Source organism: Amblyomma mixtum, chromosome 1 (assembly GCF_055824585.1).
Source record: "Amblyomma mixtum isolate Tamu chromosome 1, ASM5582458v1, whole genome shotgun sequence".
Taxonomy (NCBI): Eukaryota; Metazoa; Arthropoda; class Arachnida; order Ixodida; family Ixodidae; genus Amblyomma; species Amblyomma mixtum.
In genome coordinates, this window is record NC_143012.1 from 316,123,297 (window position 1) to 316,147,471 (window position 24,175).

A 24,175-nucleotide genomic window follows, 5' to 3' on the forward strand; every position below is an offset into this window, starting at 1 on the left:
AAAGTTAGGTGGGCGAATGAGATTAAGAAGTTTGCGGGGATACAATGGCTGCAACTGGCAAAGGACAGGGTTAATTGGAGAGACATGGGACAGGCCTCTGACCTGCAGTGGGCGTAGTCATGTTGTTGATGATGATGATGATGCTGGCCTTGTAAATGTATCATTATTAGGGGTGTGCGAATATTCGATAATTTCGAATATTCGATCGAATAGCACGGTATTCGATATTCGCTTCGAACCGAATTCTCGGTATTCGAAATTTCGAAGTATTCGCCTCGCGCGAATAGTGTTTCTGGGGCGCTTGCCCGCTTGCTTCATGTGGTTTCAGTTCCGAGTATAGCCGCATAGATGGCTTTTTTTTATCGCGCTTTCAACGCTCGGGGGTCAGTCAATACACGAATCACAACCAGGTCGGGGTGCGAACCCGGCTACAAACGAAATAAAGGTGAGGGCGACGCGCTCTTGCGGAAGATCGTGCGTTCTGGCCGTCTCCGAGCCTCCGCACTAAGGCTGCCATAAGCCGCGTCGCTGCCACCGTGTCGAGGCAGACGCAAAGAAGGAAGAGCACAGCCATCAGTCGTAAGCTTCAAAACAAGAAACCTCAGTTTACTGTTGTTGTTGCGACTGAGCGAAGGATGAAAAGGAAAGTGTACGGGCCTGCCGACTGGCTCTAGCCGAGCCACCACCGCTGCCACGTGCAGATAGAGGAGAGTTCAAAGATAAGAGGAAAGAAAGAAAAACGAAAAAAGACGCGCGTCACACAACGCAACAACCGCGTCCGCCGCGGCGTAGTACGCTGGCTGGAAGATCAGATAAGCAACGAAGCCGCGCCTGCTCCACCGCCTCTCGATTTTTTTTCCCGTTAGAGTTGCGGAAAAGATTACCAGATAGGACAGATGCGAAGATAAACACGCAGCCCTACCGCGCTATCGCTTCACCCTGGTGACGCGTACGGAACATGAGCGACCGTTCTCGGCAGCTTTCAAGCAAGCCATCATATTACCGGCGGAGGCGCGAAAATTCAGCGGCAGCACGGGGACTCGATGTCGCCGAAGTGTATACTTACGTCAATGGGAAGGGCGCCTTTAGCGTGTGATAACGCTAAGCTTATTGTGCACCCGTGGAGGATTACTGCCGTTATTCCTCGGCATCTACGACTGGCGTCTTTTCTTGCTATCTGACTGCTTGTGCGTTGATGGGAACGGAACGCCGCCGTAATCAGGGCATTGAGCCATCTTCGGTGGTGTGCCGAACTCCGTCGCCGCAACTCGGGCACTCCGATACGTTGGATGCTGAGAGCATTCTTGATGGAAGCGCGATGCTGAGTGCTGCTCGGAAGTAATACCAGGGACAATTTTGCCAGGACGCGCGAGCGGTGCGAATGACGTTTCCCTTGCGGCGCGAGTTTTGTACAGCCGTTTCCATTCTTGCTCTAGGGAATGCAAGTCTGGGAATGTAAAAGTTGTTCTTCCAGTATAAATTGCCAGTAAAAATTGTTCTTCACTCTAGGTGTTAAAATTTTGAAGTGTGGTTTTAAATAAAGCCTCAGTGCAGTGTGTAATGGCATCGTGTGTTGGGAAAATAAATGGTTTTGGAAATGCCTACTGTCACTCAGCCTCTTTTAGTGCCAGAAGTACTATTCGAACTATTCGCTTCGAAATTATTCGAAGAAAATTGCTATTCGCTTCGAATTCGCTTCGAATCAAAAAACCACTATTCGCACACCCCTAATCATTATGCATTTATTGCTATGAGCTGCGCATGCGCTGTCATGCCATTCCGCGGAGAACTACATATGTGGGGCAGGGCGGTAGGGGGTATGAGTCACATTTGGAGTTCAACTTTCTTTTTGGTCAGCAAGGGGTGTAAGATGGCGGGGTCTACATATAGGAGGCAATACACAGTATATGTTGCGCGTTATGACCTTTGTAGAGGTTTTTAGGACGTGTTCAGAAAATTTTCATGTAATCTGTGCACTCCCTTTTAGAAGCCTTAATTTAAAGAAAAAAATATGCGCAAATCATGCAGGCAAAAACGTAGTTTTTTTATTCAGTGCCCATCTCTAACTGATGATTAGACTTCTAACCCCAAGACAAGAAGGCAGAAAACTAGCCACAAGTGATACAGTAGAACCCAGCTGTTTTCCAGCTGTTTTCCCGGCTGTTACATCGCTTTCTTCGGGTCCCGGCGTAGCTTCCATAGGATCCAATGTATTGGGAACCCCGCTGTTATGTTGTAGCTGAGGTAACGTTCCCGCACGATACATTGCATTTGAGCACCTCGAACCCGCCTGGGCAATGTACGCCAACCGCCATTTTGATTTTTGACGAGTCTTGGCCAGGCTTGGCTACGGAACTGGCTGGAAGAAGCCGCACACGAGTTGGAGGGGCCGCCACTAGATGGCCATCTGCCTCATGAACGTCGAACTTGTAAACCATGATACCGCAATCTTTGCCGTGCTTTGATGGCGTCGTGGCGTCGCGCAAGCGGAAGGCAAGCGGAAGGCACTTTCCCTTGAGGAAAAGCTGGACGTACTAAACACAGTCGACAGGCAGCCAGCACGGCCTATGCGGAGCAGCGCGGAGAGCAGTCTACGACCATTTCGGTGCTTGACGCTGTGCACTGTGTCGCTTCGGCGTGGGCTGCAGTGAGCGTGTCAAATACACAGCACTGCAGTGCACGGTGTGGCTTTCGTATGGAAACGGAAACTACCATGGAAGATGAAGAGTAACAAAGCAGCCTCTTGTGATCGAGAGCTCACTGGGGCTATGAATTGCACTTGGTGCCACGGGAATCACATGCGGCGACTACGTCGCCAAGGGTGCTGCCGTCGTGACGTTGGAGTGCTAAAGCATTGCAGAGATCATTGTGAACTCGGTTGTGAGTGAAGCCGCTGACTGCGATGACGAAAAGGAGCACTAGCTGCATGATTCCTGGGAGTTGGCAGATCCGACTTTTGGAGAAGCCGTCGCGGCTCTAGACCCCCTCCACAGGTATGTGCGTCGCACCGCAAAGCTATGCTGACAGCAATGCGGCCTTCCAGGCTACTGAGAAACGCGTGGTTTCTTTCCAGCGAGCGAAAGAAACTGCAATCCACCATTTTCGATTTTTTAAAGTCCTAAGGTCACTTTGCGGAAATAAATTGCTTCAAGTCAAAGCTGCACTGTTTTCATTCATTTTTGGAGCTTTCCTCACTGTTGCGTTTTCCTGGTTGTTACGTTTTTTTTCCCGGTCTGGCGAAAAACGTATGAACGGGGTTCTACTGTACTGGCTTTCCAGTGCCAATGGGCTCACCGGATGCAAAAGTTCGCTTCAGAGCTGCCGACGCCAATCGAATAGCCCAAAAAAAATGCCCGATCAGACGCATATGCAATTTTTTTTTCTTGTGTCAGGGCTTGTCTGGCTAGGCAGTGCGGCCCAAACTTCCGGTCGCCACGTGCACCAGTGCTTGTAACATGTGCTGCCTTGTACACCATGCCCCTTCCACACTTTCTTGCTGGCGTCCTGAATATAAGTGCCTTAGTGCACCAGTGTTTTGGCATACTACCAAGTTTGCCGGGTGAGCCACCGCGGCCCGCACTTCTGTTAAAGCAAACACGCGGCGCCGTTACAGCTGTGCAGCATCTTGGAGTGCTGCTGAGGTCTATGCTGCGGATGGCACCGTTGTTGACAGCATGAAACTGAGGAACGAGCAAAGAAGAACTGAAGAACTAACGCTTTGAAATTAGCTTTAACAAACGAGGTACTGTGTTTTGCTTCGCACACGCCCACCAGAAGTGTACCGGAAAGAGGGAGAGATCAGTGTGGGTGCCCGCGGAACCCCCGAAAGCAGCCCGTGGAACGCCTGGGTTCAACAGAACAGAGTTTGAGAGCTCCTGTATTAGATCACATTCTACAGGAGTCAAAATTCCTGGTGCTTATTAGGTTCATACAAATAGCACAACTACAGCTGGAACCCAATTTGAATCAAGTTTTCGCTGATGGAAACTGCAGTGCCGCTTTTCTGCTTTGCAGTGTAACTCTCTGCTCACCATATCCCTTATCTACTTGACTACTATGCACCGTAGGAGTTGTGAAAATGGAAGGCCATAAGAAAGCAGCCCTTGTTTCCTTTCCAGGGTGTCTACCAAGTTGACGTTTCCAAATTCCCCGAGTTTTCCAGGTTTTCCCTGAGTGCATTTGTTAAATTCCCTGAGTGACACATTACTTTGGTTTATGCAAAAACAGCCTGACACAAAGCCGCCTGACGGTATCACTCTTCAGTAAGCATGTTAAAAAATAAAAAAAATGATTTAGTCTTATTTGAATAGTAAGGAGTAGCTTTTAACCGTATTTACTAGCATAATAGGCGCACTTTTTTTCCAGAAAATGCGGCTCAAAGTTCGGGGTGCGCCTATTAGCGGGGTAAAATTTCCGGAAATTTTTCGACTCAAAATTGAACACACCGCGTAAACGCACTCGTGCATGGGCCGCACCCCGTTTTCCCGAAGAAAATATTACAAAAAAAAGATCTGTGGAAGGGCCGCACCGAACCTTTCTACGACCCACGCGGGAATAGCCTTCGGAATGCACGCGCCGAGGCCTCTGCGATCGGCTCCGGCTGAGCGCACCGGCTGAGCGCATTACGATCCTAACACGGATGGGCGATGCCCACACTGTGGGGAGACCTGTGATATCTTCCACATGGTGTGGGCATGTACTCAAAATCCCCACCTCCCCCCTTCCCCTACCCCTTCCAGAGAGGCATGGGAGACTGCCCTTCTCAACTGCTCCTCGCTTGAGTCCCAAAGGGCTCTGGTGAAACGGGCTAGAGACGGGGCATTGTCATGCGGTGTCCCGGACTAGGGACGCCGACCATGTAGCGGGGCCACTCTGTGGCTCCCAAACTCTATTTCAGTAATTAAAAGTTTTCACCACCACCACCACCACAGGAGCTTCCAGACGCCACCCACGGAGGGCGCCCGAGGTAGAGCTTATCATCATCATCAACGTTTTCCTCCGCCGCGAGCTTTCGCTATCCATATCGCCATCAGCATCTCTAGCTCGTTTTTTTTTGTTTTGTTTTTTTGTTGCTGTCAAGTGCCGGGATCTGTGGTAGCGCGATAGTTCATCGTGGTTTATGGCTTTGCCGCGGAGCGTTGCTGTTTTAGCTCGACGGCCAAGCACCTTAACAGCTACACGGCTGGGAGTTTGCTCTCGAACACGGCTAGCGTGCGGCAGGTCGGAAAATACGACGTGGCCGAGAAGTCATTAAAACAGCAGTCATTAAAACTAGTCGGTTCAAAACGGCGCAGCTAAGTACGGACAGACTTCGTTGCTTCGCCAGCGTCGCCAGATCGCGATAAGGCGGGAAACTATTCCCCCTCTCCCAAAGCTGCGCTGCCTGCATCGCATGTGTGCACCCCCTGCGGCAGAAATGGACGCTTCCATCAGAGAGACGCGCAGGGAGGAAGAGTTCACTCAGAAACATCGGAAAACAAGGGGAGGCCGCTGGCCGTCGAACAGCGCACGCGCGAACCACAGCGCCGGAGAAGCACCGGAAAGTACGCTTTAAAATTCGAAGTGCCGCTGGCGCCGCGAAGCTTTTTGCCGCCTTGCTGGGATGCTCCACTTGACGGCAAAACGTTGGAGGCCGGCGCTCGCTGATGAGAGTACGCGTAACGCCGCAGTGGACAATCCGTGCAATGCCAGTCCGCATCGTTTACACGAGGCAGCATTATCGCGCCTTTAATTCTTTTTATGTAGAAATGCAGCTATTTTTCCCTGATATAAGCACAAATCCCCTGAGTTTTCCCTGAGTTTTTCCAGATTGTCCAAATTCCCTGATAATTCCCGGTTTTCACGGTTTTCCCGGTTGGTAGACACCCTGCTTTCAGCATGGCATCGCAAAATATACAAGAAAGACGAAAGACTCCTTGTTAACAACTAGAAATCAAACACACAGAGGAAATCATTACACTTCTTTCACTACAGCTGTGCCTATTTGTAGCCATGAGAGTATCAAAGAGCCTGTCAGTAAATTTGTTACATGCATGCTCCGTTACATGCATGTAAATTTGTTACATGCATGCTGGTGCTTACCATGATCGGGGTCGCAGCCAGGCGCACGGCCCCACAAGGCAATGCAAAGACCCAGGATGACGTGGAACTGCCGCATCATTGCTGAGTCAACATGGCCTGGTCCTGAGCAGCAAAGAACCAAGTGTCAACAAACGGAACTCACTACTAAGCTAGAAGGACAAGGCAGCGACTTCTAGCACTCGAATGACACACATTGTGCTCACAAAATGTGTAACAGCCGTCTCCTACCTGAACAATGACAACCATTGATTCAGGTTTATTCCTTCAAGCCGCAGTTACACCCAAAATGGTGCAGCACTGAAAACAAACTATCTGCAGTAGAATTTGTTAAGCTCCAAACAGACATTTGTCTGAGGCCAGCCAACAGCACGTGGCTGAAGCCTAGAATGGAATGCGACAAGCTGCCAACTGAGCATGGCATGTGCGTGTGAAAAGTCCACACTGTATCAGTCGCACCTTTCCATCGTAAAGCATGCCAGAGATCGCAAAATATCAAGACAAGGACGTCACTGATGCAGGAACTTATGAGAAGCAAAAACCAGAAGAGAGATGCGACTGTGCTTGGGAAGTACCACAGAGTACCCACTGAGCACTGCAAGGTGTCTGCCTCAGACAGAAAATTCCGGCATTCCTTTTCAAAGACCTGGGTCCCCCTTTAAACGTCAGGCTTCTACCACATTCCCTTTTGTTCCGTCTTGAACTGAGCAAATGTCCTGTTCATTTCTGCTCTCTGCTCTTTCCGATCTTGCACCACTTTTTTTTTTTGTTGTTTACAGTGCAGTACAGCTTTCAAGAAAGTGTGCCAATAATCTAAATAACAGTCACCTCTGTTGACAAAGGCGGCTACAGACAATGGCATGATGCAGATCTTCCTCCCCAAGTTCTTCTGATCAAATTCTTTTGAAACACTTTGCTCATTAATTAAAAGACTAGTGCATAAAACAAGGACAGAGACAAAGAAGGAGACAGGACGAGCGCTCATCCTGTCTTCTTCTTTGTCTCTGTCTTTGTTTTATGCGCTAGTCTTTTAATTAATGATGACACACCAACTAGCCCAGCTTCCCGCCTTGATCACTTTGCTCAATTTTAATTCTATGTCCCAAGGCACTACTCTGACATGAGTTGTAGTTGCAGCACTGAGAAAAGCATACAGCCGGTTATATCAATTTATAGACAGGAGTCAGTTTGTCTCCTGGTGAAAGTGAGGAGGAAATAAATCTCACCCATTTCGGCCAGCAGCCGTGCAACCAGGGCATCCTGGTCGTGCAGGCAGTCAACACCAGGACTGGGCACATAGATGGGGCTGCCTTCTTCCAGCGCGCGGAGCGAATGTGCAAGCTGCACTTCCAACATGGCTGCCACATTCTTCTGCAAAGGATGCATCGGTGGGAGCATCACATCAGCATATTTAGAGTGAAAATTATCAGGGAAACTACAGAGAGCATATCATTAGATACAGTTAGGAGCATAGTAACAAATCCAAGCCTACAAGGTTCACTCATATGAACAAAATATCCGCAACTAAGAAAGCCCAGATGCATAAAAAATTGACTGACTGCTCCTTTCAGCCACTTGAAAATTTAAAGGTGAAATAAAAATTTCTCAGCTAGCTATTGTACTCACGTACCTGAAACCTTTCCCATTATGCAAGTTTTCGGCTAATGCGCTGGGCTAACCCAACCACTATAGTTGTTGGCTGATTCGGTTTCACTCTGCCACATGCACATGATAAAGATGGTTTGGTTTAGTTTATGGGATTTAACGTCCCAAAGCGACTCAGGCTATGAGAGACGCCGTAGTGGAGGGCTCCGGAAATTTCGACCACCTGGGGTTCTTTAACGTGCACTGACATCGCACAGTACATGGGCCTCTAGAATTACCCCTGCTAATTCAGTTCATGGAAGAAACATGAGGCAGTGGTCCCAGGCTATAGGCCCAGGCCAGGAAGAAATGATCTTCCAAAACAAAGATTCGATAAAGTAGTTTAGCTCCACTTTGTAGTAATGTGGCTATGCTCAGATGGGCATTAACTGTAATGGCTTTTTAGTTACAACCACCTTTTGCATGTCATCCGGCTTTAGCAGGTGAGGACCGACCGCCACCCGCTCCACAGAGACTGCAAATGCAGCTGACGCCTTCGGATAGCGCTGACCATCAAACAGGCCCAGCTGACCAGCTGGCTCCATTGGTTCTGCAAGATTAGGCACAAAAAAACAGTTGCAGGTGACATATTAAATGCTGGGATGCATGGCTGAACCCTGTCCACAGACCACTGCAGGAACAAGAGAACTGCACAAGAGGGAAGCTCCCCAGTAAGGCTCAGAGAGCACGTTACTGAATTAAAAAAATAAAAAAAAAAACACTAATGAAGGCGCATGCAATAGCAGTACCCAGAGGTGTGACAAACAAGCTTCCATAGCTTCCACTAATAATGGGGGGTAAAGCAGTCTCCACATACTTGAGAACATCAAATATATCAGGATTAATACCCTTCATACATGGACCCATTGGAGGCCTTCGAGAACCAAGTCCTTTTGTTCTAAAGAACATGGCATGCACCTACATGTCGTAAGTATCTTTGCCGTGAAAGGCATTGAAGAAATTACAAAGAAGCCATGACTGCAGTGCCAGCCAAAGTAGAAAACCAAAAGCAAACGAGAAAAACTAAGCGGATGATAACGTTGAAGAACATCTGAATATAAATGTAAAAAATTTGTCTAGTTTTATTTTTTGCGCAGGTGTCAGTATTTCATGCTCAGATATGAAGGGACCTTAGGAGAGTGCTTAGCAGAGCCAATAGTCCAATGACTCTCGCTGACTCGAATTCTCAAACTCGAAATATGGGTAGTCAATTGTTCACCTCGCCCTCCCTATTGAATAGGCACGGTGCATTTGCTACTGCTTATGTTGAAAGGCTTTCGCATCAAAATTTGAATAGTGGCACTTCGCTATTGCTAATTTCATCAATTATGACACTTTGCATGAAATTTTGCACACCCCTACAAAAACCAACCGCAAGCATTTTGCGCTAGAAAACTAGCAAATTGTCTTTCTTAATTAAGGCTGGAATATACTATTTAGGCAGAAAATTATTTAACTTCAACGGAAACAAAAAATGGTGAGTCAATGAGTTAAGGGAGGGGGTTTCCGAACATATTAAGTTGATAATCTCAATATATTCTGCAGTGCCTTAACTCCTCATCATAACAAAATGTTTTCGAAATTTTTATAACAGGAAAAATGGAAAACAAACTCAATTGTGCGGCCAGAGGTGCGCTTCATGCGATGCCGCAATGACTTCACAAGCACTGGAAAAGTTCTTGTACACTCGTTCAATAGCTGAAATACCATCTGTAAATGATGGTTCTCTTTGTTCATGCATCTACAGCGACTCAATACAAGGCTTAAAAATTTTGTTCAGCGTGCAGGGAGCAGATATCAACATGCAATGATGCTGCGCAGCCCATTATGCTGTTCAAGGCGATTTAGTCCAGCCATTAAAGAAATACAGGATTAGAAAGCGCACCATCTTCCGGAGCAATGTTGAACGCCTTGCCCTGGTGAATCAATGTCCACCGTGGTCCCCAGCCACACCGGAAACGGTAGCCGGCTGCGCAGGAGGTATCTGCCAGCATGTGCTGGTACTCGTAGAACAGGGACTGAGCCAGGGGCACGGGCTCAATGTCAATGGGGACCACCATGGACTCTGCCAGTGGGCGACTCGGTGGCGGCACCTCTGCCGCATAGTGCGGAGTGTGGAAGGCAGACACGGCGCCGCCTGCCAGACGGTCACCAAGAGTTGGCAGTGCAGTTGCCCCAGTCACCCCCACAGATCGTCGACCCGCACTGGTAGCGTCTGCCGGCAGCGGTGTTGTGCCAAACAGGATGTGGGAGGGAGGAAACTCTGACAAGGCTGGGCTCGCTGCAGTGGACTGACGATGAGGGGTTCCAAAGGGGGTATGCAGTGCTGCAATGCAAGCAGGAAAGACATACAGATGAAAGGAACTGAACACAAGGCAGATGCCATAATTGTAAACTGAGGGTTTAACGTCCAAAAGTGACACAAGGGCATGCTACGCCAAGTTCCATCTGAAAGGCCCCCACTCTAGTGATGATGCATTACAATATGAAAAGAAAACACAAAAGCAGCGACTAGCAAAGACAGGCAGTAAAATAGAGAAAAACAAGAAAAAAACACAGACACAGCATGATAAAACAGACAGGAGGACATCGCTGCATCCTCCGAGCCTTCCACAATGCACAAGCACTAATAACACAGAAGCAGCGTAAATCTCCATCCCTAAGAGAGGCATGTTCTTTAAACATTATTTCTGGGTTCAAATTACAACACAATAGCAATGATGTTACTGGATGAAGTAAGAGTTGGTAGTCTACAAGCATTCTGCAGAGACTGGTTTTCCATGACAAGATGTAGGAAGAAACATAAAAAAAGTTGTACATTTTCAGCTGTGTGGCCCACCATTTTGGCTGCTGGTACAGTAAAAGCTCGTTAATTCGAACTTCACGAGACCGGGAAAAAAGTTCGAATTATCCGATGTTCGAATTATCGAATGGCCACGAAAAAACCGGCAAGAACCATTTGTATTACGGCATATGTACCGTATTTACTCGTGCAACAAACCTACTCGCATAATGAACCCACCCATCCCCGATTTTTGCCAAAGAATTTGAAAAAAAAAAAAAAAAAAATGCGTCCCTCCGTTTCGCGCCGTCACTGTCCACAACACATTTCTTAGCGGTGCGCCAAGATGCTGCCCAGCGATAACATCACAGTGTGTTTACTTTTGGCGTTAGCTCTAGCAAGGAGGGAAGCGAACTTGGCAGAGTGCCAGTGCTTGTCCGGTCGGGTTGTGCAAGCCTCGTTTTCAGTATACGTTCGCTTATCGTGCAATAGGCGATTGGGGCGGATGCCGTCTACTGCCACTCAATCATTGGGACGCACGATAGCAGTAGCGAACGATTCTAAAAGCCGGCGTCATGATCGCGGCGGACCGCGTGCTTCTGTTGGCGACTGATGGGTGGAAGCATGGACGATGACACTTGCAAAGAAGGAAAAAAAGTTTTTCGCGCATAATTTGTAGCGCCCGTCCGAAGTTACAGCCTTTCACGGGCGTTGGCTGGGACCGCGCCGACAGTACTTATCCGTATCTCCGGATTAACAGGGCTCGAATTAACGAGTATTTAGTTCCAGAGGTTGCGTGAAAAAGAGGATAGGCAGCCGCCACCGCCGCCGCCAACCCCTACCCTCCGGTGCCGCCTAGTTCCGCCGGCCGCCGCGCCGGTGATGGCGCCATGTAGGCTTTAAACACTCATCCACGGTTTTATCTGGTTCCATCTTCTGTCCCCGTTTAGGACTTGGGCAGCCTCTAACTATGCGGAGATGCTTTTTTTTGGGGGGGGGGGTGGGGGGGCACGTGCTGTGCGCCAAGCCGCACAGGCACGGCGGCGCGTAGTTCGAATTATCCGTAGCGGAACCGACCCGCCTTCGAATTAACAGGCTTTTTTATACTCAGATCTCTATGGAGCTTGGCCGGACCAAGCAGTGTAGTTCGAATTATCCGAAATTCGAATTATCGAAATTGGAATTAACGAGCTTTCACTGTAGTATGATAGTAGGGTCTCAAATAAATAAAACTCAAATAAATTTCAATTTCCTCACAAGCTCCACATGCAGTGCATGACCGCCTAAAGCACAAAGACAAAAAATGAAAATATTCAAAATGAATAAGCACTTGCGACTGCGCTAGTTGGCGCATATCTAAGTGACAGAAACCACATTGCAAAAACAACGAAGACAAGAAGGAACACACAAGGCAGGACGGGCACTGTCCTGCTTTGTGTTCCTTCTTGTCTTCGTTCTTTTCGCCCTGTGGTTCCCGTTACTTATTCAAAATGGCTTGCTACTTTAGTACAGTCTGTAAGTCACGTAAAGGTAAAGCAGCCACAGACATGTCCTGAACACAACAAAGAGTTGTGTCTGAGTGGGAGCGTCATGTGAGCACAGATATATGCAAACACCTGTGTGCACCTGCCATGCATTTGTGTGCGTGTAGAACGATGATGATGTTTGATATCTTACAGCATAGCTGCTTAGGCCATCTTGTGCTAAGTAAGTGGTCACGGTGCCATTATCTGTCAAGGGTGCCGTTAGCAAGTCGGAGAGATGGTGCAGCAGGCACCAGCGACACAGAGGAAAGCAAGAAATATAGCGGTGCATACAATGCCAAGCATGTCTCTTGAGTGAAAAATATTACAAGCAACAACAGCAGTGTCGACCACAAAACTGGCTTGACATAATGTAAGAAGCGAGTTCATCTGTCACTAAATACAATTATTCCACTACTGTTGCCTGTCACTGGCAAAATGGTGTGTTCAAAATTTGCATGTTTTGTTAAATTATAGTCTCTTTATATCAATTACAAGCAGAAAAAGGTCTGCGAAATTTAAAAACTCAATGTTGCGGCCAGTCGATGAATCTTTATGAAAGGACAGCACGGGATACAGTGAAGAGAATTTTGCGCATAAAAATCCTCAAAATATTGCCCTTCTTGTTCCACATGTGAACACCCTACAAAAAATATGAATAACACCAACTGCTTCACTGCAGTATTTACAGGTTGATGGTTACTGAAAACTGTCTGCCAGGGGAGAGAGCCTTATTCCAAGCATGCACAACTTAATCCCGCTCACTTTGACTTGCTGTCTTTGAGCGACACACTTCCAGTGTCCTAAGAAAGGCTTACAAGGTGCAGTTTGGGACACTGATGATGCTAGGTTTTTTTGGCGCAAGGGCATCTAACGCCAAAGAGCACCAGAAAGTTTGAGACTAACGTCTTGCATTACCACAGACACTTCCAAACAGCTCTTGCACAAGGCGGTGAGCAATCAGAAAGCAAACGCCACCCACATGGATCAAGAAACGTGTGCATAAAAGGACGACCTGCCTTTGGAATGTGTAGATGTGGACAGTCTGGCATCATCCGTGCGAAAGGCATGAGGACTCTGGTATGAGCCACTGCTCACCAGAGCTCTCTTAAGACGTGGGTGGGTGCAGGCCAGCTCTGCGACGGCAGCAAGGGCAGAGAAAACAGCATGTGTTACAGCCCATCAAATGGTGGACGGTTCTAAAAAGCAGAGAGGCCAAATCTTGCCCTCTCTAATGACTGCTTTTACTTACCCTTCTTGGTATGCTCATCGGTGCCTTTACAATTCAAGCAATCAAGTAAACTTAAACAATGCACAGCAGTAAAATCTCGTTATTCAGACTTCAAGGGACAGTAAAATAAAATGGCTCGATTAGCCCCCAAAAAAACTGCCAGAAGCATTCACATCTTCATTTTGTGCAAAACTCGATAATGGTCATCTGCTCTGGAGACAAACTGCACACCAAAGTAGATCTTTTAATCTTTTAAAGTTCTGTTATGTCCTTTATTGTGAGCACACTCTCAGGAAGCTATAAATAAAAATACTCCAAAATGGTGACTGCCTCCATGACCTCATTCACGATGTGAGGCAGTAGCGGTGGAACCTCCTTGAACCACAGGTGAAACGTCCTTGTGCCACACAAGCTGTGGACAACACGTGACAAGCGTGCATGTTCGGAGCACTGGTAGATCACAAGAACCATGAACCATGTCGGCAGAAGCGAGGGAAGCATGCGGTGGCGACGGAACAGAGAGACAGATTCTACGAAGAAAAGAAAAGACCAGCAAAACGTGCCACTGAGCATCCGAAAAGGCATGCAGCTGAGTTTGGTTGGCTGGCTGATGCACGGCTCATGGCCACAGCCGCTGCGGTAGCGTTAGACTGGCAGTGAAATCGAAGCTACGTGGTTAGAATGTTATTCAACGGGTGCCATCTGATCGTCACACCTGCCGTTGCACGCGAAGCGATGCAACATGCAATTCAGGCTTGAGGAGGAATATCTGGATGACTGCTTGCCAAACCAATCCTACTTTGCCCCTGTGCCACTTTGATTGTGAAAGCATGCACGTGGGGTGTTCCGATGCGGCAACAGCGTACTACAGTTAAACCTCAATATAACGAACTTCAATGCAACGAAATCCCCAATTTAATGAAGCTTTTCAGTTTACATAACTTCGAGTCCATAGAATACTACGCATTTTTAGCTTCAGTACAATGAAATAGATTTTCCCGCACTTTCAATGTTACAAAATTTTACTGTTGTGCAGAAACAAACCTGGGAAAAAATAGTATAGCGGGTGCAAGTGAATGAGAAAAGTGCATGCCGAAGCGTGCATCGAAGCACATACACAATATGGGCACTGCCCGGCTTTCACATAACGAGTGCCTTGGCAGCCTGCCAAGCCAGCCAGTGGCTCTCGCTATCTCGCCCAAGATCAGCCCCAAATGCAACGCGCTGCTTGTGTTCAAAGGTAGCACACCGCGTTTATTGCATTCACAGCTGCCCAAAAGATTGGTAAAAGGACTCGAAGGGTCAGTACCGCTGGCACACCTGTAAGCATTTTTCTTTTTTACTTTCATGACGAGCGCTGCGGATGAGCGCAAGTACTAATCACACTCACCATGGTCTTCATCATCATCGTCCTCCCTGTCCTGGGCGAAGAAGGAGGCCTTCATGCTTTGCACAGCCTCGGGGCTCACACCCAGTGCTTCTGCCAGCTGCTGAGTCACTGGAACTGCTGGCTTGTAGGCGGCACCGGACCCAGCTGCTGGGTTCACATCATTGGTTGGATCAGGTTGTGTTGGGTTTTGTGGCACAAATTTGGCTAAGGCTATCAAGCACCAAACACAAAGTTCCTTTTTATTTTTTTAAATTAAAGTTGGAGTTCATTCAACACATTTCAAATGGCAAATCTGTAATTGCATTTTTTGTAGAAACAACCTAGGGTGGAAAGGAGTATGCTTGTCTAAAATATAGTACAACATTTTTTCTGTAGTTTATTCAGTTTTGTACAGTGCGCGACCAATGCAACCAATGCAAAGGTGATCGCTTCAGCAATATGTTTCTTCTGCCCACATAGCTTCCATCAGATCAGAATCAGCTTTACCAGGTGGATCTTGTTGTGGACTTCCCTGCCCCACTTAGTCTGCCGCTTGTTCCTCAGTTTATTCTCTACACAGTATTTGTAGGATACTATGTTTAATTTCTCGACTTCACCTTTTCAAGCTTGTGCAACGCACACACACATCAGACCATTTACTGTTACCAGTATCAACATGGCTCGGTACAGCACTGGTAAGTAAATGTAACACATGATCATGCTTTCAAAGTAAAATCTCAACAAATCATTGCCAATGAGTTAAAAAAAAAAACCTTCCAAATGAAGCTGATGTCATGCTTTTTAAGTCAGGGCAATGCAACAGAGAGTTCTGCGAGCATGCAACCCAGTGTTTAATCTCGCGTCAGAAGTTATTTTTTTTCCTTAATTTTTCACAACAGTTTTCTGACACCCAATTTTTGAGGTGCGATATCTCCATTCACATGCACTAATGGTGAGTCAAACTGGTGAGCCCAAGAGCTTAAACTACAGGTTTCCCACAAATGTCAAAAGTTGCCAGCTTTTCTGAGCTCTCTGAGACCATGCACGTGCACCTGACAAATGATCTAGAAATGCCAAAGAACATGCCGCTCGTTAGCACTGCCATGATTCAGATCAGCTTTGTCAAGAACACAACGCATAAGGAGAACCTAGACGGCTCAGTGCCAGCTACAAAGCGGCACAAGAGATGGAAGCCGATAACAGCAGCATAATATAGTGTGCTTTCCAGATGGTGACAGCAACAGCTGTAACAACAAATCCTGGAAAAGCTAGCATAACTTTCTCTACTCAATCAGGAACCCCTGTACTTGGCATTCTGACGTCTTTTCACAGAGCACACTCAAGATAATGCCAGGAGAAATAAATATGACAGCCGCAGACTTTAAAGACCTGCTGATCTCCACAGAACTTCAACGGAAAAAGACAATCAGCAAATGCCTGGAGGCTTCTTCAAGGTTCGAGCTACCTGAATCAGGCAGCGGCATCACAAAGGGAAAAGCCATTCGTCATATTGTGAGAGAAGAACAAATGAATTATGGGCAGTCACCAGGAATGGGTGGAGCAAGCTGAGGAAAAACAAATGTTTGGCTCCGCATTCTGGCAATCCGTGGGAAGCCAGAGACGGATAATCAAAAAGTCCCAATGTTATGTGACCAAGCAGGTTCTAGCATGCACTAGCATGGACCTGGACATGTTCATATTCTTGTAGCAGATGGCTAACCATCCAAGATGGCAAAAAGATGGCATCCAAGATGGCTCACGAAACCAACGTAAGCAGCCTACGAAGATCATGCAATTAGGGGCTTTTTGGACACTAAGTGAGCAATAAGCTTCAACAAACAAACATCCGCAAGCAATTCAAAAACTGGGCCTTGGATGACCGTGACATGCCTATTTCAAAAAGCCAGCTTGAGGAAGTTTTGCAGCTCCTGTAGGCTAATCTAGACTGTTCCGTATGCCAATACAATAGAATACACCCATACAGCTTTTAATTCCCGCAGTTCCTGGGACTTTTTACTGGCCTACTCACTGAAGATGTCTTCACTGCTGTGCTGTACAGCTGAGCCAGCAGATGATGGTTCAACGTCTTCCATCTCATCGTCGTCGGAACCATAGCCGGCTGAAACTTCAGACTCCATGCAGGCAGCATAAGAGGTGGAGGGTGCGCCAGCTGGGAGAGGCTTCTGCAAAGCATACCACAAACACCCCACAAGTCAATGGTGATCTCACAGCAACCCGTGTCATGTATAAAATTGCTTGCAAACCATTCTCAAGTGAAGAGCTACCCTGCCTCACCTCTAGCAAGCTCATCGCCGATGCCTAACTGAACACGCAGGAGGTACTACTATAGGTAATTTTTGACAGAGATTAACTTTGCTGACTTGTGCAATAAGTATCATGGTATACAGTCGACGACCGATAATTCGGATGCCTGATTTTTCGGACATGCTTGATTATTCTGACTTTTTCGTGGCACCGCGACATGGCCCATAGAGCCAATGTGTAAGAGCGCTTGAAATTTCAGACACACCACAACTGACCACTCGGTTTTTCGGACCCTCGTTCGCACTCGCCGCCAGTACCCAAGCCGCCATATAATGTGTACAGTGGAACCTCATTAATTCAAACTGCAGGAGAGATCAAAAACTTGATCAAACAAAACGAAATTCAAGCTTTAAGGGAGCCTCTTAACTGGAGACGCTGAAATTCTGCGCGGGTCGGCACATTGCGCTCGCGTGTTTTCGAATTCATACTGTTCTTGAATGTTTTCCGCCGCACGAACTTGAACCGTAGTCTGAGTTCATGGAACTCATCTGTGCCGAGTCTTTCGTCCCGAATACGGAACGCGAATATGATCGCGGAGGCTACGCACACGCCGTGGCCTCCGCGATCGAAGCACACTTTGGGCGCGCCACCGGAGCAGATCGCGGCGGCCACGGCGCGCGCTGTGGCTGCTGCAATCTGCTCCGGCGCCACACCATTCGCGGAGGCCACGCGCGCGCACAGGAGCTTCCAAGTGCCGTCTATGGATGGTGCCTGAGGCCGTGATCATCATCATCATCAACTTTTTCCTCCGCCGCGACTTTCCGCTATTCACATCGGCATCAGTATCGCCAGCTCCATCCTTTCGTGGCGTGTTAGCGCGTTCGCCGTAGGAGTTGTGTTTGTGGCTTTCGCGTGCTGCTGCCGGGCTTCGCAGTTTTAGCGCAAAGGGCAAGCACCTTAAGCTACATGGCTGGGAGTTAGCTCTCGAACACGGTAAGCGTGCGGCGTGCAAGAAATTCGACGTGGCCGAGAAGTGCGTCCGATGATGGTGCAACCAAGAGAAACGCAAGCTGCAAAAAGCGCGCTTTCCAAGGCAAACCGTGTGAGTTTCCCGAACTGGAAGAAGAGCTGCTCCTCTATGTGATGGAATTTTCCGAACAACGGCTACGCGTTGACAGCGGACATGCTGCGCGACTTCTTTTGGGATAAGCGTGCACCAGACCACAGCACCAGCTCTGAGTCTAAATACTCCGCGAGTGACGATTGAACGTAGAATAAATGTCGCTCATTCCCTGGTTGGTGTGTTTTCAATTAAAAAAAAAAAAAAAATTCGCCCATCGCGTGTATGGGCCGCACCCCAAAAATTGGCCCTCGAATCTGGAAAAAAAAAAAGTGCGGCCCTTATACGCGTTTATACAGTATGTCGCGCGGCGAAATATAGTCATGATGAGCTTTAGAATGTGTGCAATACAATTGGCCGCTTTCTGCAGCATACTGGTAATAAGTTTCGTGATTTTTTCGGTCAGATTTGATTTTCCGGATTGCCCGATTTTTCGGTCGTTTTCGCGGTCCCTAGAGAGTCCGAAAAATTGGCCGTCGACTGTATTTATGACAACAGGGTAAAGGGACCGATTAAAGGAACTGTATAGCCACATAAGCTGGCTGGCCAGCTTATATGTCTACTATGTTCTCATATGCCCATAAGTGAAGACAACCTTTTCATTACAATAATGCACAACTTATGGGCATATGAGGACGCGCGTCGCGTATAGAGGAGAGTTAAAAGATCAGAGGAAAGATAAAGAGAAAAGATAAGACGCGCGTCGCGTCGCAGCAATGGCGGACCCGACGCTGCTGAAAAAGCAGATAAGCGGGCGAGGCCGCGCTGCCAAAGCGAGGACAGCGGCGTCTACGGCACTTTTTGTGTTGCTGCGTTCCGACACTACAAGACAGATGGCGTTCCGACACTACAAGACAGATGGCGGCACAGAACTGTCTGCAGCTATTTTTCTTTTGAATGTTTCCTAAATAAAATGTTTTTTTTTTCGCGCCCGTTTCATCGAGATTTTGCCACGAAAAGAGGGGCCCGGGGGGGGGGGGAAGGGGGGGGGGGGGGGGGAAGGGGGGGTCAGTTTAGATTTTTCGAATAAGCACCCTCTCTCACTTAGGGCATCGCGATCGTGTAAAAAAGGGGGTGCTTACAATCGAGTAAATACGGTAGGCACACTTTAGCCAGCCGATAACCGGTGCGCCTTAATCTTTCCACCTATCAAGAAAACCGCGCAAGCGAGCCGCTGCCCCGCTGCTCACGGCAGCCTCAACGGCCATTTTATCTTGTTTGTTGAAGACTAGCCCTGTGCCGGCAAAATGATGCCGATGAAGATGCCGATGAAGTTCAGCCTTTAAAAAATATCACGCTTGATATTCGATTATACGACACCCGGATTATACGACGGTTTCGCGCGGTCCCCTGAACGTCGTATAATCGAGGTTCCACTGTAAAGCCAAATCCTGGGACAAGACTGGAATCATGAATAAGAAGAGGCTAATGCAGACAGGGAACGTTGTGACTATGAGCCCCTTCCCTTACCTCATTAATTATGATGTGCACATATAGCTGTGCACTGTATTTTCAGAGGAAACTGATCACTACAAAAACAAATTGGGCACAAAGTAAAGCTTGCGCACGTTTAATTCCTGTTTCATGTTGCGTCACATGTTTTTCACACATACAGTGAACTCTCCTTACTTCTAACTTGCAATCATTCAAACTGACACCTTTATCTCAGCAATGTAAAGCGTATTAAACTCCACTTCATTAGAACAAATTTTGGACCCTTAAAGTTCAAATCATCAAAAGTTGACTCGCGACAGTAACATAAAGCCTTCTATAGCCAGAGATTCAGCAGAACTAACGCACCTGGCCAGCTTTATCTGCAGTGCCATCAGGAAGAGGTTTTATGGTGGCCGCCTGCTGTGGCAACTTTGCCGCAGAAGCTGCCGCAGCAGCAGTCTGCACGGCGACCTCGTCGACTTCATTGTCAGATTCATCCAGGCCGTACTTAGAGAAGTGTTTCACCTGAAAAGCAGACCACAAATGAGCAAACCAACACGGCAAGCTGACTGGGGGAAGTCACTAACATCAACTAATGTCGACCCAAAGAAGTCACTAACATAATGCTAGGCCTGTGCGAATGGGGGTGTTTTAGCTGGAAGAGAAATTGAAGCGAATAGTAATTTTCCTCAAACGACTTCGAAGTGAATATTTCAAATACTATTTTGAATTTACTAACATAGTATACAAAATATACTATTTTGTATACCAACAAGTGAAGGGGAGTGAGGAGCTCGTTATAAATATGACAGAAGCCAACAGCCACAGAAACCAAGGAGCACAGGGGATTTTTAATTTATTTATTTTGTGATGTTGATCAATTTAGAATATTACTGAATATGTTATCGCTTAAAGCTAATTGATTAGAAAAGCAGAAGAAAAAACAACCACATGCAGCCGGTGGGATCCGAACCCACGACCTCCGAATTATGCGTCCGGTGCTCTACCTATGAGCTACGGCGACGGCTGTCAAATCTGCTTTCGGGGGTATTTATGTTTTACAAGTAACCTAACCTTGAGAGTGTTCATCAGCGCCACCCACATTCAGAAGCGGCGGACGTAGAACGTCCCGAGTTACCGCAGGTGTGACGAACGTCATCGAACGGAGAGGGTGGAAGCTGCGTGAGAACCCTCTTATGCTGCCTATGGCGTCAAGGCTGCCAGAACCGAGGCCCTTGCTAAGCAATTAAGCCAACAAGGGAAGGGGAGTGAGGAGCTCGTTATAAATATGACAGAAGCCAACAGCCACAGAAACCAAGGGGCACAGGGGATTTTTAATTAATTCATTTATTTTGTGGTGTTGATCAATTTAGAATATTACTGAATATGTTATCGCTTAAAGCTAATTGATTAGAAAAGCAGAAGAAAAAACAACCACATGCCGCCGGTGGGATCCGAACCCACGACCTCCGAATTACGCGTCCGGTGCTCTACCTCTGAGCTACGGCGACGGCTGTCAAATCTTCTGCTTTCGGGGGCATTTATGTTTTACAAGTAACCTAACCTTGAGTGTGTTCATCAGCGCCACCCACGTTCAGAAGCGGCGGACGTAGAACGTCCTGAGTTACCGCAGGTGTGACGTAGAACGTCATCGAACGGAGAGGGTGGAAGCTGCGTGAGAACCCTCTTGAGAATCCCACCGGCGGCATGCGGTTGTTTTTTCTTCTGCTTTTCTAATCAATTAGCTTTAAGCGATAACATATTCAGTAATATTCTAAATTGATCAACACCACAAAATAAATAAATTAATTAAAAATCCCCTGTGCCCCTTGGTTTCTGTGGCTGTTGGCTTCTGTCATATTTTGTATACCGTGGGTAGCACCGCAGCACCGTGGTAGCACCGTGGGTAGCGTGGGTGTGCCATGGGTAGCGCATGCGCAGACACCTTCAAGGTACACACCTGGGTGCTGCACTTGCACCTGCTCAGGTGTGCTGCCGCCCCGCATGCGCAGAGCAGCACACGTACGGGCACATAGGCACACGACAGGTACGCACAGTAAATGTCTACAGAGTTGGGGCTATGGCTGCACGCGCACCGCAGTGTCATTTCAGAGGAGGTGCGCTGAATCGAAACCACCCGAAGCAAGTGCTCCAAAAACATTATTCCCTTGATATGAATACTTTCAAGTGCCAAACATTCAGATAGAACTTTACTGTTTGACTGAATATTTGAAATCGTCGAATATCCACCCAGGCCTAATCAACACCATCAGACACCTGCGAAATCAACTAAATTGCAGCTTTAGAGCCTCAAATGCTTTAGCCACCATACTCTTATAAGTTTCGAGGAGTGTACTTAATGCAACCAGGCAAGAATAATCACATTCAGTAATACCACTTTCAGTGCATGCCCAATGACCACAGACAAACGGGGATATAATGAAGGTTGGTTGGTTTATGGGGTTTAACGTCCCAAAGCGACTCAGGCTATGAGAGACGCCGTAGTGAAGGGCTCCGGAAATTTCGACCACCTGGGGTTCTTTAACGTGCACTGACATCGCACAGTACACGGGCGTCTGGAATTTCTCCTCCAAAGAAATTCAGCCGCCGCGGCCGGGGTCGAACCCGCGTCTTTCGGGTCAGCAGCCGAGCACCATAACCACTGAGCCACCGCGGCGGCTAGAGTGCACCGCATATGATGTGAACTTAATGTCAGTTTCTTGAGCACATCAACAGAAATCAATGAACAGAGCTGCCACTCACAAGTTTCTAATAAAAAATGTTCAAGCAGCCCCCTTTATGCACGCTATAAAGTCCGAGCTACATGTGAAAAACGTTTACTATGAGGTTTGCAGGGCAGTAAAAGCTGCAGTGGCTCGACATGGAATGAAGCAGCAAGAGACGTCACTACACAATCGTCCACACCAAAGCTATGTCACATGTGGGTGGTTAAATGCTGCCACGCTAGTCTTGTCTAGCTTACCATGCAGTAATGCCAATTTAGTTTCAAAAATTGTGAAGACGCACACTAGCCACCTTGCACTGACTGTAGCATGCATGAATAGGAGCATTTTTGTGTTCGAAAACCTATACAGTCTAGCCCGGTTATAACGAAGTCGGCGGGAATCGGAAATCACTTCGCTATATCCGCTATTTCGTACTATGCGGACTACGAAAAAAAAAATGCAAACATCGGCATTCCGATGGCGTCACGCGCGATCTCAGTAGCGTTCGCCGTGCTCCCAACCTGGAACAGTGCGACACTGCGCTCAGTTGTCCGTTCACCAGCTAGATCAAGCCGAATAACTCTGTCCTGATAAACAGCATACAACGATCCGCGATAACGATAAAAATGAGCCACGCTTCCAACATGCACAATGCTGCCGTGCTTTCTCCCTGCCTTGCGCACCGCGGCACCGACATAAAACAAAGCGCGCGCTGCCACACCTCCTGCAGACTGCAGTCCAGCCGTGGCGCCGACTGCCTGGGAGAAACAGAGAACCGCAATTGGCCAAGACGGCCGCTCTCTGAGACGTCATCGAAAAAAAAAAGTCGTCTGTCTCTGTTCTTTTTTACATTTTTCCCCTGCGCGGCGTGCTCTATCGCTCTACGCTGTGACGGCGTTCAAGGACGGCGCAACACGAGACCGGCGTGCCATGCAATGCAGTGAAGCAACCTTTCGCTCCGCAGGAGAGCAGACGATGCCACGAAAGGACGCCGTCAGCCGAATTTTGCTCTTATTTTCGCGGAAAAAATCGCCTCAAGGACGCAAAAATGTGTTCATTGGCAGATTATTTTTCGGTTGGTATTAAATCTCTTCGTTATATCCGCTGACGCGCTCTTATTTACTTCGTTAAAACCGGACCCAAAATGTATTGAAAATGCAAAAATGGGAATGGGAAATTGAAATCCCTTCGTTATAACCGCTATTTCACTATAAGTGGCTTCGTTATAAACGGGCTAGACTGTATCCAAATATTCATGAATGCCCCAATGCTGGATCAAACAGCGAGACTAAAATAAAAGCGCTAAGAGACACACATCCGCACTTGAATGAGTAGACCAGCCTAGCAGCAATGACTCTTATCCTATATGGTATAATCTGACCGACCTCAAAGACCCATGAGCCAGTTTCTGGCCTGTACTCCAGAAAACGCCCTCCTATCTTGGCTGTATTTCTCTCTAGCTTCTCTTGATAGCCAAGTTGCTTCAATTTTTCTGGGTCCTGCAACAAGAAAAAAAAAAAATGTCAAGAACGAACAACAAAACAGCAGCTGTGCAAGTTGTTTTTCCAAACATTTGGCTGGTTAAAATTTTCGATGAGTGCTTTTAAGCCATTTCTGGCTTTCTCCAACATTTTTTATTACACTATAAAAAAGGAGAGAACCTGGTCTCAGGAAAAAAATTTATTAATCAAGTAACAACTGTGCACACCGGTAAGAATACATGTTCTGTGAATATTTCAAAGTTGAATCCCATTGTAAGCTACACGGATGTAACGGACGATCGGGAATAAGACATTTTAATGGGATAACATTTAGGTTTTTTTCTTGCGAAAACCGCCGGGTTTCTCCATAATGAAATTCCCTGTATGGTCGAGAGGGCCGTGACATCATAAGCACTGCCAAATTTGAAAAACTAGACTAGAATGTTCCAGCGCCTTCCACTGGATTATTACATATGATCATACTAACCCCATCAACTCTTCCACCTTAATCACCCACTAATT

At 47.4% G+C, this 24,175-nt stretch overlaps 1 protein-coding gene across 2 annotated transcripts in view; it reads right to left on the bottom strand.

The window, feature by feature from the left end:
* The window catches only part of Nup98-96 (nuclear pore complex protein Nup98-96), an 85,133-nt gene that overhangs the window by 17,861 nt on the left and 43,097 nt on the right, over positions 1-24,175 (bottom strand). Inside the window, exons 18-26 of one of the 2 annotated variants that reach the window (XM_089567053.1) lie at positions 23,558-23,671; positions 19,813-19,971; positions 16,657-16,810; positions 14,649-14,792; positions 13,047-13,163; positions 9,608-10,048; positions 8,139-8,272; positions 7,305-7,449; positions 6,082-6,183 (exon numbers count right to left, since the gene is read on the bottom strand). In XM_089567053.1, coding sequence (XP_089423179.1) covers positions 6,082-6,183; positions 7,305-7,449; positions 8,139-8,272; positions 9,608-10,048; positions 13,047-13,163; positions 14,649-14,792; positions 16,657-16,810; positions 19,813-19,971; positions 23,558-23,671 — 1,510 coding nt within the window. Of the gene's footprint in view, positions 1-6,081; positions 6,184-7,304; positions 7,450-8,138; positions 8,273-9,607; positions 10,049-13,046; positions 13,164-14,648; positions 14,796-16,656; positions 16,811-19,812; positions 19,972-23,557; positions 23,672-24,175 lie in introns of both variants that reach the window. The other variant, XM_089567051.1, reaches the window with a different exon arrangement.